Raw genomic sequence first — 16,198 nt, forward strand, 5'->3', positions numbered from 1 at the left:
GGAAATGTTGCAATCTGTGAATGTATAAAACCAATAAATTCAACAAGAAAACACTTGGAAAGAACAGTTATAGTAGGGAAATCTGTGGTTTTAATGTTCTACCCTGATCTCTTTATGAAACATTTTTACAAACTTAACTTATGTTGGAACTGCAGTCAGTTTTTCCAGCGTATTATTTTGAAGAGGCCGTTAGTGAGTTAGTAACTTGGTGGCTGCTTTTACTGGTAGCTTCTAGTAAACAAGTAATAGATGATAATAAGAAAGGACTTTCAGTTTAGTTTGTGATGTTAGTTTGTTTTGAAAGAGATGTTTTAGGGTGGTTGTTTTAGTGTTGTGGGTTTTTTTTTTCAAGTTTTGATAACTTACCATTATTATATCAACTAGGCAAAGATTTAGCCTTATATAGATTTGTGTCCTATGTTGAACTGTGCAGTTGTGGAAGTCAATACTGAACACTGATAATGTTATTGCTAACACTAATCCTAAGCCTCTAAAGGCTATGTTCACATTACCAGGCTGAAGTGACTCAAATCTGATTTTTTCATGGCTGTGTGAACGTGCCAAATCAGATTTTTTCAAATCAGATTTGAGTCACTTTCATATGTGGTCCTAAATAGAATACATATCTGATCCATAGACATGCGACATAATTGTGAATGGTCAAATCGGATTTCATGCATCTTTTTTCTTTTACGCATGCGCTACTTGCTTCTCTCTCTCGTATCAACACATCTCTTAGTGCAGAAAGCCGCCTGCCCTTTTTTCACCTTCTTGACCTGAGCATGTACTTCAAATGAGCTGTTTGCTCTCCACTTGAGCAAAAGATGCTCCACATATGAGCTGCTGAAGCAGCCATTTCACCTTTATAAAGCTACGAGTCGTCTCTTAAATATGATGTTTTTTTGTTGTTGGTGAAGTTGACGTTTATACAGGTATCAATGTGCGCATGTGAGACGTTTCAGGGACAGATTCGTTGACATTACACACAGATACAGGCACTTACATTTGTGATTGTGAACCTTCAAATCCGATCTGAGCAAAAAATCTGATTTAAGAAATATGGCTTTTAATGTAGACGTAGCCTAATTTAAGATATGAGCAAAAGGGAAAACAACAGGTAATTCAGTAAAGTGTGTTTAGTTTGGTGTTAAGAAAGTTGTTCTGTGCTGTTTTGGTTCTTCAGCCAAAATGAAAAAAATGTAGTGGGTTTTATAGATTAGACTGGAAAGGTGTTCATAGGTGTAAACAACTCATGCTGTAAATAATACAGTATCTGTAATATCCAAGTAAAGTTAATATACTGGAGGCAGCAGAAATGTCAATCCAGCTTGTTGTAGTCAGGTCATAACTGAATCAGAAGCATTATTAGTAATTTGTAGACATTAACTGCAGATGACTGTAGCAGGCATAGATAAAGCCCAGTGTTATTTATCTTAATCTCTACTGCAACTGCAGTCTTGTCTAGACCAAATACACCAAGTTCCATCTCTTTGTAATGTATTTTTATGTTTCAACTATTAAAGCTTTTTTTTCAAATATTTTAAAGTATTTTTCAGGATTTGTAAAGAACAAACACATTTAACAATTAACATCATGTAGAAAAACAAATATGGAAAATTGTGATACTAAAAGAGATGTTCTCTGGGGAGCTCTGCTTATGTAACTTAGCTAATATCATTCATCTATTATCTGTCCTTTGTAAATGTAATTACTTAATCAATTACAGCCTTATCTCCTCATTTAGCCTCTATTTCCCCACTCATCTGTTTATCATTTTCCCAGCTGCTCAGAGCAGCACATGCTGTTACCTACCCAACAGCTCAAGTATATAGCTATATTTTTTATCCTCCAAGTAAGAGACTTTTATTTTGTAACGGCGGTCGTTTTGGCGGTTCTTCGAAAAAATAATAAGAGTCTCTGATATCTTGTTAGTTAGCAATGTCAGTGTTATTTACACGATAGCTGCGCGCTTCTGCAACTGAGGTAAGGCTGACTGTTTTTCTAATGTTTATTACAGATATATCGTGTGCGCTAAGACGCGTTTCAGCTGATTAAATGTCTGTTTTTACTCAACAGCCTGTTTTTGGTCAAATAAACCCTCCGCCTTCACTGATGCTAGCAGCTAACGAGCTAATGCTAAAGTTAGGCAGAGGAGCTGCTGTAACGTTAGCTAAGTAAGCTACGCTAAGCTAACTGAGGACATTGGCTATATTTGCCAGTTAACTAGGTTATGTTTGTTGGCTAGAAACAACTGACCAAAGTTAATGTGTTGCTTGCAGTCTGCGAACCCATTTGTGTCCATTTTCTCTAATGAATTTAGATGTAATTTAGCTAACTTAGCTAGCTAGTTGGGTAACCATAGCTGTCTACCCCGCAGTGTTTTGAATCTGTTGATGCTCCATGTTTTCTAACGGTATGTAACGTTAAGCTGTTAACTTTGACCAGCTAGCCAGTGAGCTGTTCTGTCGTAGCTGCTAATACTGTACAATATGAGAAATGCTGGGATTTTATTGGAATTCCTTTACTGAAAATATTCACTGGGAAAAAGCATGATTGATTTCTGTTAACAATACTGTATCTGAAGTAAAGTAGAAGAAATGACGCTACAATTGAACCCTCTATGACATAAAGTTGCTCTGAGGCAACACACCATTTTTTTGGTTATTACACTTTTCCATACTATCAGATTGTCTGTATTTCTATCTATCGATCTATCTATCTATCTATCTATCTATCTATCTATCTATCTATCTATCTATCGTTCTATCGTTCTATCGTTCTATCGTTCTGTCTATCTTTTCCTCCAGAAACATGTAATTCATGCCATAGGGGGTTAAGATTTCTGAAATCATTGAATTTCTGATTTGCAGTATTTGTACATTTTGTGGCAATTAGGAAAACCTGGCTTATATTTTCTTTAAGTGTAATGTGGTCTCAAAATTTCTCCCATGTGAATTAGATTTTTTTTTTCTTGAATAACCCCAATTATCGATTTTTTTTTTTAGCTGAAGAAGAATGTATGATAAAGTCATATAATTGTTGTTAAATAACCCCAAAAAATGTTTAGGCTATTGCAGGTGGTCGATGTGACACCATGAGTGAATTCAGGATACATCATGATGTCAACGAACTGCTCAGCCTCCTTCATGTTCGAGGAGGAGATGGGGCTGAGGTCTATATTGATTTACTGCAGAAGAACAGGACTCCATATGTCACCACTACAGTGTCTGCACACAGTGCTAAGGTAGGGATGGGGATATTAAATAAAATGCATATAAGCTGTGATTTAAGTTGTAGTAAAATTAGCTATAATGCAATGTCTGGAAGTTTTCTGTATACGTTGTTTGGTTAAAGAGCTCAGTCAACAGTAAGTTATATATATTTTGCTGCTCTATGATTTAAAATTGCAGTCTTTTTACAGGTTAAGATTGCAGAGCACTCTAAAACACCTGAGGACTTTTTGAGGAAATATGAAGAACTGAAGTCAAAAAATGCACGCAACTTGGATCCACTTGTTTACCTTCTTTCAAAACTCACAGAAGATAAAGAGGTACCCTTTTAATAAATGTATTTTTGCCTGATATTGTAATGTATTTGCATTAACCTTTTTTTTGACGCCTACCTAACGAATGTGAAATGTGTTTGGTCCCAGACCCTGAAATGTCTGCAACAAAATGCCAAGGAGAGATCAGAGATGTCTGCAAATGCAACATCAAGCAGCACAACATCCTTCAGTATTCCCACCACCAGCACCAAGATGTCAATGCAGGAGTTGGAGGAACTGCGCAAAAAGCTTGGGAATGTAACAGCCAGCACCAATGTTCCCCAGGTGTTTACTTATTTAACAAACAACATTTAATCCTCTCTAAAATAAAACATTGCAATGGTATTGTATAATAAATCTATGTTAAGCTGCTCAGACTGACTTTGAAATGTTTTATTTTTCAGTCTGCTGAAGTTATTCGTAAGATGCTAAGAGACAGACACAACAAGAAGAATCCCACACAGCCTATTCCTGTGTTTCCAAACTGGGTGTATGACAGACCTGCACTTATTGGAGATTTTATGACCAGTCCTACACCAATGGGGGATCCAGTTGTGGCGATTGGTAAGCTCATGAACTTCATGTGTTTAGTGTAGTGCAATCACAACTAGTAAAAATAGTCTGCCATTGGCAATGCTACATGCCAGTAGTGCATATAGTGTTTATGTGCTTATAGGGGAACACATGCAAGCCCTCAGCCTGCATGCTTATATTTTTTGTTTTTCTTCTCTTTTTAGGCAGGTTCATTATTGCATTATCTCTCTCAACCTAATTTAACTTTTACAATTCTTAGATAAAAATCTGTTTATTAATTATGTCTTCACAGGGACAATGCCACTGCCTGTCCAGGAGCAGGCTCTGGTTGAAGACTTGCTGTACGTACTTATTGGTGTGGATGGAAGAGACGTCACAGCCCAGCCTGTGCTTGGCCGACAGAGTCGCTCCTTCATAGTAGACCCTTCTCTGGACATGTCTATTAAGGAGCTGGTAAACCGGGTCTTACCAGTGGCATCCTGTTACTCCACAATCACACGGTTAGTAGAAGGGATGACTTCCCTCTGTAATAGAGATGTCTTGATCCATAGCTATACTGTTTGCTGTACTTTTCTCCATTTTAGTTTTCTACAGTGTCAAACCCGCTGTTTAGCATGAACGTTAATCCAGCAAACTACCTATCAAGCCATTCGCTACTTTCCTCCAAACTGTATCAGCACCGCTGTGATGAAGACTCTCAAGCATTCTCTCTCTCCCTCTCATTCGGTGTCTCTCACTTACTCCCTCACTCTCTCTGACACAAATAAAAGATGATTGCGCATTTCTTCTTTTTAGGGTAGGTTGGAAAATACAGCTACACTAGCATTTATTTCCACTATTAAAGATCTCAGTTACACTCAGTCACTCGGCACATCACAATTTTCTCATTTAAAAAGCATCAAAACTGCCATGAGATAAACAAAAATCAAAGTACTTACAGCAACAACATTAAAAACAGCTCCATATATACATTACACTGGTCAGCAATAACATTATAATCTCCTTCTTGTTTCTGTTTTCCTTGTAGCTTTTTTGAATACTGCCCTAACATCATCAATTCTATATTTGTGTATTAATCATTTGATTAATTAAAAAAAAAAAAAAAAAACTATTTTTTTCCCTAAATATTCTAAACGCTTTTTTTTTTTTTTTCTTTCATAATCACAGACCTCTGAATCAAAACTGAATCGAAATTTAAGGTTCCTAGAGTTTTCCATCCCTACAGAGAATGCTTGTTGGAACCAAAAGAGAATATTTCTAATGTGTCACAACATATGCCTAATATGATCTTCTAAATGACTTTTCAGCTTCACAGAGGAGAAGTCGTCCTTTGAGTATGGCCAGGTCAACCATGCTCTCACTGCTGCAATGAGGACTTTGATGAAGGAGTATCTAATTCTGGTGACCCAGCTCGAACACCTACACAGGCAGGGCATGCTCTCCCTGCAGAAGCTCTGGTTCTACATTCAGCCTACAATGCGCACCATTGAGGTCTTGGCCTCCATTGGTATGTCTGTCTTTGCAATCAGTACAAATTGTAACTGATAATTAGATAAATTCAACTGTAGTCTATCAGAAGTTTTGACATACTGAAATCTGTTCATACATTTGTTCGCATACTTGTTATTGTCTGAAAACCTTCAAAAGGAGCTCATAAGACATTTTGAAGCTTTTGGAATTATGAATGCTATGCAAATGATCTTTATTCTGGTTTATTTGTGTTCGACAGATCTAGATAATAGTCTGTGTTCTTCTCTTTGTGCAGCTACATCAGTGGAGAAAGGAGAATGTATGGGTGGTTCAACATTAAGTCTGCTCCATGACCGCACTTTTAATTACACTGGGGACAGCCAGGCCCAAGAGCTGTGTCTCTATCTCACCAAAGCAGCCAGCGTTCCATACTTTGAAATACTAGAGAAGTGGATCTACCGTGGAATCATCAAAGACCCTTATGGGTACAGAGCCTTTTCATTTGGTTTTTATCCAGTATTGCTTCTGTGTCTGGTGTCTTTTGTTTGAGTTACACTCCTAAAAATAATTGTGCTACAAAGAATTTCAAAATGGACCAAAAATGTATTTGATTCTCAGCTCAAGTAATGTTGCCATTTTTCTTCTGTTCATTTTAATTTAAATTTCTTGATCATCAGTAATTATACAAGTTATTTAATTTGAGTGACCATTTGAATCTTCTTCTTCTGGTAGAGAATTCATGGTTGAAGAACATGAGCTTCAAAAGGAGAAGATTCAGGAGGACTATAACGATAAATACTGGGATCAAAGATACACCATTGTGCAGCACAAAATCCCATCTTTCCTCCAAAAAATGGCAGATAAAATACTCAGCACAGGTAAGACTTAAGTGAGCTTGCACCAGCTAATATTCAAAAAGCTGTGTTGTTTCTCAGCAAAAGTATGTTGAATCAAACTGAATCATAGAGCCTTGTTTTTGATTATTTTATTTATTATTATTTTAATCCCTTAGGGAAGTACTTGAATGTTGTAAGGGAATGTGGGCGTGATGTGACCTGTCCAGATGCTAAGGAAGTACTATACACCTTAAAAGAGAGAGCATATGTGGAACAAATTGAAAAAGCCTACAACTACGCCAGTAAGGTCCTTCTGGACTTTCTTATGGAGGAGAAGGAGCTGGTGTCACGACTGAGGTAAAGTGTCTGCATAAAGATGAGTATTATTAGCATGTCTGAGGGCAGGTTTGCGTTGTGGATTAAGTGCTGTCTTGGACTTTTAATTGCAGTGCCAGTGATGAATCATCAATCAGAATCCTTTTCAGCCTTGGCTTTGGATTAATCTATATCTGTGAAATTGTCCTGAGTTGTTTCAGGTCAATGAAAGCATTGAATTACCATTTTCTGTATGTGTTTAAGGTCCATTAAGCACTACTTTTTAATGGACAAGGGAGACTTCTTTGTGCACTTCATGGACCTCACTGAGGAGGAGCTGAAGAAACCCGTTGATGACATCATCCCTCCTCGGCTGGAGGCTCTGCTGGAGCTGGCTCTTAGAATGAGCACGGCCAACACAGACCCCTTTAAAGATGATCTAAAGGTGAGCTACTAAAGGATATTTGTCTCTGCCTAAAGAGCTACCTAAATTCAATTGAAGTAATTTAATATCCCCTCCTGTATCATTAGCTATTAGCTATTAATATGACTTTAGATGGCATGGAAGCAGCATATGAAATTTACCAACTGTCATTAACAGCATGGTCTATTTGTCTATTTTACAATCTATTTTGGTACCTGTTCAAAGTAATAATGCTTTGAAATGTTCCTGTTGTTCCTGCTGCTTTTCAGATTGACCTGATGCCCCATGATGTCATTACTCAGCTGTTGCGGGTGCTGGCCATTGAGACTAAGCAGGAAAAGGCTATAATCAATGCTGACCCTACTGATGTGGCCCTAAGTGGCCTGGAGGCTTTCTCTTTTGATTACATTGTAAAATGGCCACTATCACTTATAATCAACAGGTAAACCGCCTTGTAATTCATGGTATACAAATACATGTTCTGTATAAGAGAGTGGTTTAATGTGTTTTTTTTTTTTTTCTTCTTTCAACATTACATTGTATTTAGCGGATGCTTTTATCTAAAGCGACTTTCAAATGATCGATAATGATGCTTCACAATAATGATACATACTTGAAATGATAGAAAATACATTTAACTTTTTTTTCCATACATTGAACTTTTTCCCAACAGGAAAGCACTGACAAGATACCAGATGCTGTTCAGACACTTGTTCTACTGCAAACATGTTGAGAGACTGCTGTGCAATTTTTGGATCAGCAACAAGTCAGTCAAGCAGTACTCCTTGCACTCTGCTAAGTGGTAAGATAAAATGCTGATGAAGTGATGGTGGAAAATTTAATATTGGGTATATTTGATACTATTTTGATAAGTGATAACACTAAAGTATGAATGTAAAGTCTTCTCTGAAAATATTGAGACAGCAAGGTCGGTTTTGTTTTTGCTGAAAGGTATGTGGGTTTTAGGGCTGTATGATATTGGAATAGTTTGACATTGCAATGACCATATACAGTCATATAAGAAAAGTTTGTGCACCCCTATTAATCTTAATCATTTTTAGTTTTAAATATTTGGGTGTTTGCAACAGCCATTTCAGTTTGATATATCTAAAAACTGATGGACACAGTAATATTTCAGGATTGAAATGAGGTTTATTGTACTAACAGAAAATGTGCAACATGCATTAAACTAAAATTTATACGGTGCAAAAGTATGGGCACCCTTTATCATTTTATTGATTTGAATACTCCTAACTACTTTTTACTGACTTACTGAAGCACAAAATTGGTTTGGTAACCTCATTGAGCTTTGAACTTCATAGCCAGGTGTATCCAATCATGAGAAAAGGTATTTAAGGTGGCCAATTGCAAGTTGTTCTCCTATTTGAATCTCCTCTGAAGAGTGGCATCATGGGCTCATCAAAACAACTCTCAAATGATCTAAAAACAAAGATTGTTCAACATAGTTGTTCAGGGGAAGGATTTAAAAAGTTGTCTCAGAGATTTAACCTGTCAGTTTATTGTCAGTTTATTTTCTGTATATTGTGGTATTATACAGTGCAGGACCTGTGACTTCACCAGCCCTGCCCCCACCCATGAGCTGTCTCGCGTCAGAGATTCCGACTGACGAAAGCTGAGTCAGTGCTTTAGAGTCAGCCGATTACTCAAAACCAGAGTAAAAAAACAGCAAAAAACAATAATCTGCCCTTTAATCAGGCATTTAAATGAACTTTTAAAAGGTAAATAAGAGCGTTTTTCTGGGATTTAAAAAACGGGATTTCGTCTGTTACTGGAAATATCTAAAAAAAAAAAAAAAATCTATAAAACTGAACTAAGGTGCACAGCTTTCGGCAGGCTGTGTGTGACCAGCCATGTAGAGGCCATGCGGTTACCTCATGTTTACAACCACACCCCCACATGTCCTGTGATGTGACTATTGCGCATGCGCACATTGTGATGATGTTCAAACCATATATCGTGCAGCCCTAGTGGGTTTTAGAAGCGATGCATGAGATGTGAGATGTGAGAAGACGGACCAGAATTACAGATTTTGTGATCGAACACTGCGGTCCCTGACAAAAGTCCTGTCACTAATCCAAGTTGTAGGAATAACAAATAATAACTTGACATGTATTTGATCAGACTTGTAGTGGATCAGTTGGAATCAGAAATGGCTTATATGGAAATAATATTAAAAAAACTGTAGATTGTAGTTCTTATACCAAAATAAATCTGTGTAGCATTCTTTGAGTTGTATTAATAATTAGGACATAAAGGTCAGATTTTGATTGGACAAAGTCCTATTGCATACAATACATAATGTATGGTAGAAATTATACTTTATTTTGATACACAAACATGCTACAATATGAACATCAGAACTTAAAGCCACAGTGCCAGGGGAAAAGTATTAATATTGTGTATGACACCCAGGAGGTTGGAAAACTGCATCCGTACATCTTCGTTATTGACTCAAATAACTTATTGATGAAGTCATCTAGAATGGCAAAGAAAGCCGTCTTGTGTGACTCCCAGAGTTCCTCAAGATTCTTTGGTTTCATCTCACACCAGACATACTCAATAATGTTATGTCTGGTGATGAGGCTGGCCAATTCTGGAGCATCTAGACCTTCTTGGCTTTCAGGAATTTTGAGGTGGAGGCTGTAGTATGAGAAGGAACGCCATCCTGCTGAAGAATTTGCCCACATGTGGTTTGGAATGTAATGAGCAGCAAGCGTTTCTTGATGCTTCAGGCTGTTGCCATTCTCTTTCAGATTTATTACAAACCTCCATATTACTGGACTCCAAATCGTGATTTTGTTTTTTTCCTCCTTCAAACTTAATTGAATTTTTGAACCTTGGGTCCATGCAGGTTCCAAAAGGGGTTTTCTGTAGTATTTGCGGTGTTTGGGATGCAGTTCAATGGATGATTCATTAAAAAAATCTAACTTTTGACAGTTTTTCACTGTCCATCCTTTCTGCAAGCTGTGGGCCTTGGCAAATGCAACACAAATTGTTTGTTTTCTTCTGTTCAGTGCTGGTTTGTGAGCACTAATTCTGGCATGGAGGCCACTGTGTGTGAGATTTGACTAACTCTTCTTGTAGATACAGGGGTTTCTGGTGACCAGTTTACATGTAGCTCTGATGCAGTGAAAAAAGACTGGCACTGGAAAAAAGAGCAATGAGCTCTTCTCTAGAACACTTGTCTTACAGGGTCTGCCTGACCTGGGCTTGTCATGAACATCACTAGTTTCTTCAAATTAGTTTTTTTTCTCCTCTCCACTTGACATTTTCATAAATTGATTGTCTGACATCTCAGCAGCAGACTACTTCTTCTTCTTCAGACTTGACAGTTTCATTTTGCACCCAGATATTTATGGGAAAGCCCTTGACAGTAAAACGAACCATTTATTGTAACAATTGATTTAAGGTTATATGACCTTTTAAGTTTTTATATTCTTATGCAGCAAGATTTGTCCTTTTTTTTTTACATTTTTAGAATTTTTTGAAGTATAGTAATGGATCAAACATACAGTCCTAGATTGATTGCATATTTCTTGTTTGTATGCGCACATAAATATGCATTCTCTCTGTTCTAAACATGCTTTTCAGTCGTAGCCAAGAACCAAAGACTGGTCCCACTAATAGGGTAATAGGTTTATTTTTTATGTCTGGTTTGAAGTAGTTGTTGTTATAAATTTTTTAAAATCCCATTTTCCCCCAATTTGCAAAGCCAATTACCCAACTCACTCATTAGAACGCCCCCTTACATTAGTGACTCCACAACACCAGGAGGGTTAAGACTAGCGAATGCCTCCTATAGCCTCTTTTCCAACTGCTGCTGATGCAACATTGCAGAGTAGCATCAAAGCGCACTCAGTAGAAAGTGTAGTGACTTGGTTCTGATACATCAGCTCACAGATGCCTTATGCAGAACAACATCACCCTTTGCCTTTGGAGTGATGTAGGGAGAGAGTGCCATCTATCCACCTAGAGAGAGGGCAAGCTACATGAATGAGATTGGAACCAGCAATCTCCTGATAATAGTGATGGCGCTTAGTCTGCTGGTCCACTCTGAGCTCCAAAATAAATGTATTTTATGTAAAACTAAATTTACAAATATATAAATAAATGAAATTTTTGATAGAACCAAGAGTAATTAGTAATTATAGTTGGGATAGGAGTATATCTTTCGAAATGTATTTAATGAAAAGGAATCATTTTGTCATTGGAAAAAACAAAGTAAACAAAGTTATTTTGGGTTGTGGACAAAAGCAGCAGAATCCAGAGAAACATTTTATAAAATAATTGTTTAAATCATCCATAGAAGATATAGTAACCAACAAATGTTTTTAGCTTCTGTTCTGTGTATTGCTTGTTGTTGTTGCTGCGTCATGTTTACAACAAGGTTTAGATCTGAACTTAGCTGAGCTTAACTTTGCCTCCCTACCTCCAATTTTTCATGCCTACTAAAATGAGGCAGCAGTTACCTTCTTACATTGTGCATTAAATATTGCAGCAGCTGCAGCATGTACATTTTAAGGTGGAATCCCTGAATATATATCTAAATATATCTTGCTCTTTTCAATCTCTGAAATGTAGGTTTGCTGGTGCGTTCGCTCTCAGGCAGCGCATGCTGAACTTTGTGCAGAACATCCAGTACTACATGATGTTTGAAGTCATGGAACCCACATGGCACGTCATGGAGAACAACCTGAAATCGGTGAGAACAGAGTAAACAAGTTCGATTTTTTTTTTATATTCAGAGTAGCATTGTGACCATATATGAACATTTTGTTCCAAAGGGAGGTAAATCGTGAGATAAATGCAATAAAAAAAAAAATTAAAAAAAAAACTTTTTTTCCCCCCCCCCCTTCCCTACAGGCGTCAAATATTGATGATGTGCTTTGCCATCACACCAGTTTCCTGGATAACTGTCTGAAGGACTGCATGCTGACCAACCCTGAACTTCTAAAGATCTTCTCTAAGCTCATGTCTGTCTGCGTCATGTTCACCAACTGTATGCAGGTGAGTAAATGCAAAATGGCTAAAAAAAAATAATGCAAATTATTAATTTTGAGCAAGTTTGGCCCCAGCTTCTTTCCATCATTCAGTCTTTTACAGAACCTGGTGGCGTATTAGTGGTATTATTTAGTGGCGTAAACAAGGCATTGATACTGCTGAAACCAGAAGGTAGATTACATTTTATTTCTGGTTTAAAATATGGATTAAATCTCATTAAGTTCTCCTCTCCTTATCTATCCTATCTTATCTATATGTTGAACTTCATTGTGTTTGATGCTAACACTCTTCATGAAACCTAATAAGATTCTAATTTACAGTTTTTTAAAGTATATTATTAATCTGTCTTTTTTTTTTTTTTCTTACATAAAGCGCACTGAATTATAAGGCACATTTTAAGAGACACTCTAAGAAACTTCAAATTCAGCAGGTCGCTGGGTGGTGGTGGTGGGTAGCAAACTAAATTAAGTAAAGCTAAGCTAAGTAAACAAAACGAATAAAAAAGGACTTTCTTTTAAAGTCAGACGGGCCTTGGATGTTAATCTACATAGATTTTTCTCTTAAAACCTGTTTATTTGGGTGAGTAAAGTGCTTACATTTATTTACAGTAAGCTTAGATTCCCGCATTAGCATAAGTGGCCCCGTTAGCAGGTAATGCTAATGTTGCTCTAGCAGTGCTAGCCAGGGTTAGGAGCAGGCGACAGACCGATAATACTCACCTCTGAACAGTGAAAGAGCTAGCACGGTTAGCGGGTAATGCTAATGCTAATTACAGTGCGAAAAATAAGTCAGCATAACTACATTTAGATATTGTAATAAAATGAGAAATTTACTCAAGCCAATTGAAGGCATTATATTGCAATACATATAAAACTACACATTGTTCTCTCTCCCAAAAATACAAAAGTATTGTCATTTTAGCTTGTGATAATTCATGATTAATCACAGAAAATTATTGTGAGTAACACCTAACGTTTTCATTTACTTCTCTAAGGCTCCTCACGTTTTTTTTTTTCTTCTTCTTTTGCTGTGGTGCGAGACGTGATAAATTCCACGTCTTTTCACTCTCAGAGCAAACACACTGCAAGCTGGCACTCTGTAGTATGTCATTATAGAAAACACAGGGCTCAGCTGCTTACTGCTCCCCTGCCCTACTGAGCATACAGCCCTACTGGTTAAAGCCCTCTGCTTTACTCCTGAATGGAACACGTGGCTAGTTGATTGAATCAAAACTATAAGGACAGCATGCAGTGTGCAGGCGTGATCACATCAACAGGCAAAAAAAGAGAGAAAGAAGCCCAAATAACTGTTTCTTGTGACATGTATACACAGACACACAATTTATCATAATTCTCAGTTTGAGAAAATAGTAATAAAGAGACACATGGAGAAATCTGTGTGGAAAATATTTTGATCTCAAATAAATAATATTATATTCTCATAGTAAAATGTAGTTTTCTTGAAATATTAAGAAACAACTACTGCATCTCTATGCGAATAAGGAGGAGGAATTAGTTTTTTACCTGCTCCCGTTAGGTACACAGAAATATAGTATTTATACCCCTTGAACTTTTTCATATTTTGTCACCTTACAACCACAAACTCAACTGTGTTTTATTGAGAATTTAAGTGATAACCGACACAAAGTAGCACATAATTGTGAAATGGCTTAAAAAGGATGCTTGTTTTTTTTGTTTTTTATCAAATAATAATCTGAAAAGTATGACATGCAAAGAATTCAGCCGTTTACTCTAAAACCTCTAAGTAAATTCCAGTGCAATTAATTGCTTTCGAAAGTCACTTACTTATTTAATAGCTGTGCGTTAATTGGTCACAGTATAATTACCTGTTCTGGGAAGGCCTCAGTGGATTTGTTAGCAAACAGTAGAGACCAAACGGTATCATGAAGACCAAGGAACTCACCAGACAGATCAGAGATAAAGTTGTGGAGAAGTTTAAAGCAGGGTTAGGTTATAAAAACATATCCCAAATGTGTTTGTAAAATATTTTGATCTAAAAACAAATAAGGCTCATCTTCTGCCTCATCTTCTCGTAGTAATTTTTTTTTGTTAAGATGTTAAGAAAAAAATAGAAAAACCTGTGAAACACCACAAAATATGCAAAACTATTACCAAAAGGTTTTAGGCAGCAGCTCAATATTTTGAACATCTGTGATGGTCCCCAACCTTCACAGAACACAATACATGATTAAGTGATTGGTTTGAGGCTAATTCAAGTTGCAAACTTGTTCACCATAGGTAGGCTAGAATGGGACACAGACTATATTTTTCTCTTATTCGCATAGAGATGAAGTTCTGAAAATGAAGTACTGGAATAAGATTGCTATTTCACACCATGGAAATGTGAAAAAACAGTGTCACAAAAGTAGCTTCTTAAAATATGTGATGTATTTTGTTGTAGCGATTCACCCAGAGCATGAGGATGGACAGTGAGATGAACCGTCTGGAACATGGAACCATGGAGGGCCCTCCAACTCGGAATGAACGCACTGAGGAAGCTGAAAAAAAGAAACTTGCCTCCAAAGTAAGGGGCTAATACAGAGTTTGGGTTTTTATGTTATTACCTATTATAAATTTACTGGTTTAGAAAAGAATAATACTTATTATTTTGCTGTATTATTTTATGATTCAAATCACTGCACATTTATGAACATACACTATGGATATTTTCCTGTGAAAACAACCCAATATGGACAAAAGTATTGGGGCACCCAAACCCACACCTGCCTTTCTTTCAATAATGTTGTTAAGGCAGACTGCATGGCTAGGGTCTATACCTGTGGCAATAAGATTGAATTTAGTGTGTTTATTGTTATATATTGTTAAAAAAATATTCCGTTAATCATCCAACACGTTTGATATCAGATAATTTCATTTTTAGTTTTAGTAGAAAACGTTCTTTTCTATAAACACACATTTCGGTCTTTCAAATTTTTTTGGTGCTGAAAAATCTGTTGCAAATTCATTTAACCTAAAAAATTTTTTTTGCTCTGATTTCAGTTTTTAGCTGAGCATGTGGAATCCCTGCAGTCTGATTCGAACTTTGAAGGCACGATCAGTAAGTTTGACAGTAATTTCAGCACACTGTTGTTGGATCTGCTGGACAAGCTGAGTATCTACAGCACCAACGACTGCGAGCACAGCATGATCAACATCATTTACAGGTTTGTAGGCCTTGGCTGTGCATTAGGGTCTGTCAACTGTTCTTTACATTTTCTAATAAACTAATGACCTAATTACGAATAAAATCTACATTGACTTTCATTAAAAGTTCAGAAAGGGTTTTCCTTTTCTTTATTAAAGCTGCCATTTAAGACAGAAGTTTTTCTTTGAATTTAGAAAATACAACCACATACTTAATGTGTAGTCTCCTGCTCTCTGTGATGCATTTCTATTTTTACAGGTTAGACTTCAATGGATTCTACACTGAGCGTCTGGAGCGGATGGCTATTGAGAGGAGCCAAAAAGCTGCTGCGTAATAATGCTAAGGACTTTTATAAAGTGTGCAACATGTTATTCTTATGGTATGTTAAAAATGAAAACTGTGTACCTAATAATAAACTAATATTAATGTGTGTAACATTACAAAACTTTTTTTTTACTGTACAGTTAAAGTATTTGCTTGGCTGCGTGGTCATTGTGTGCCTCTTTTGTGTTGCTGTTAAATGCGTAGCCGTAATGAGCGAGCTGTTCTCTCCTAAAACATTGGATCAATGACTTCAGCCCTGGTTATATCATGTGCGTTTTTCTTTATTCTTTATTTCATGAAGTCATTATTTAAGGGGTATGTACAAAGTCTTGTTGCTATTACAATGTGAAGGCAATAAACCTCAGTGACAAATCTGATCAACTGTCATTTTTAAACATTTGTTTGTAAATATTTCCTCAATAAGTGTGTTGATGTCATGTCATGTGATATGTCTACCTGTGTGCTGCAATTTCCTCCCAAACTGGCCATAAAGTGACAAGAAATCAAGAAATGACTTGATACCTTGCTGCCCACACTTACCGTGGCTTGCAAAAGTATTCATAC

At 36.8% G+C, this 16,198-nt stretch overlaps 1 protein-coding gene across 1 annotated transcript; it reads left to right on the plus strand.

Annotated features, from left to right (window-relative positions):
• Positions 1 to 1,889: 1,889 nt before the first annotated feature.
• On the plus strand, positions 1,890 to 16,011 carry tubgcp2 (tubulin, gamma complex associated protein 2). The gene is made up of 18 exons (XM_007251304.4): positions 1,890 to 1,983; positions 3,068 to 3,244; positions 3,422 to 3,550; positions 3,653 to 3,829; positions 3,949 to 4,108; positions 4,371 to 4,578; positions 5,386 to 5,585; positions 5,844 to 6,033; positions 6,281 to 6,426; positions 6,561 to 6,741; positions 6,964 to 7,144; positions 7,393 to 7,565; positions 7,797 to 7,925; positions 11,726 to 11,846; positions 12,008 to 12,151; positions 14,567 to 14,689; positions 15,166 to 15,329; positions 15,569 to 16,011. The coding sequence occupies exons 2-18, from the start codon at positions 3,095 to 3,097 to the stop codon at positions 15,642 to 15,644; spliced, it is 2,652 nt and encodes an 883-aa protein (XP_007251366.2). The 5' UTR covers positions 1,890 to 1,983; positions 3,068 to 3,094; the 3' UTR covers positions 15,645 to 16,011.
• Positions 16,012 to 16,198: the final 187 nt, after the last annotated feature.

Source organism: Astyanax mexicanus, chromosome 15, assembly GCF_023375975.1.
Source record: "Astyanax mexicanus isolate ESR-SI-001 chromosome 15, AstMex3_surface, whole genome shotgun sequence".
NCBI classification, from domain to species: Eukaryota; Metazoa; Chordata; class Actinopteri; order Characiformes; family Acestrorhamphidae; genus Astyanax; species Astyanax mexicanus.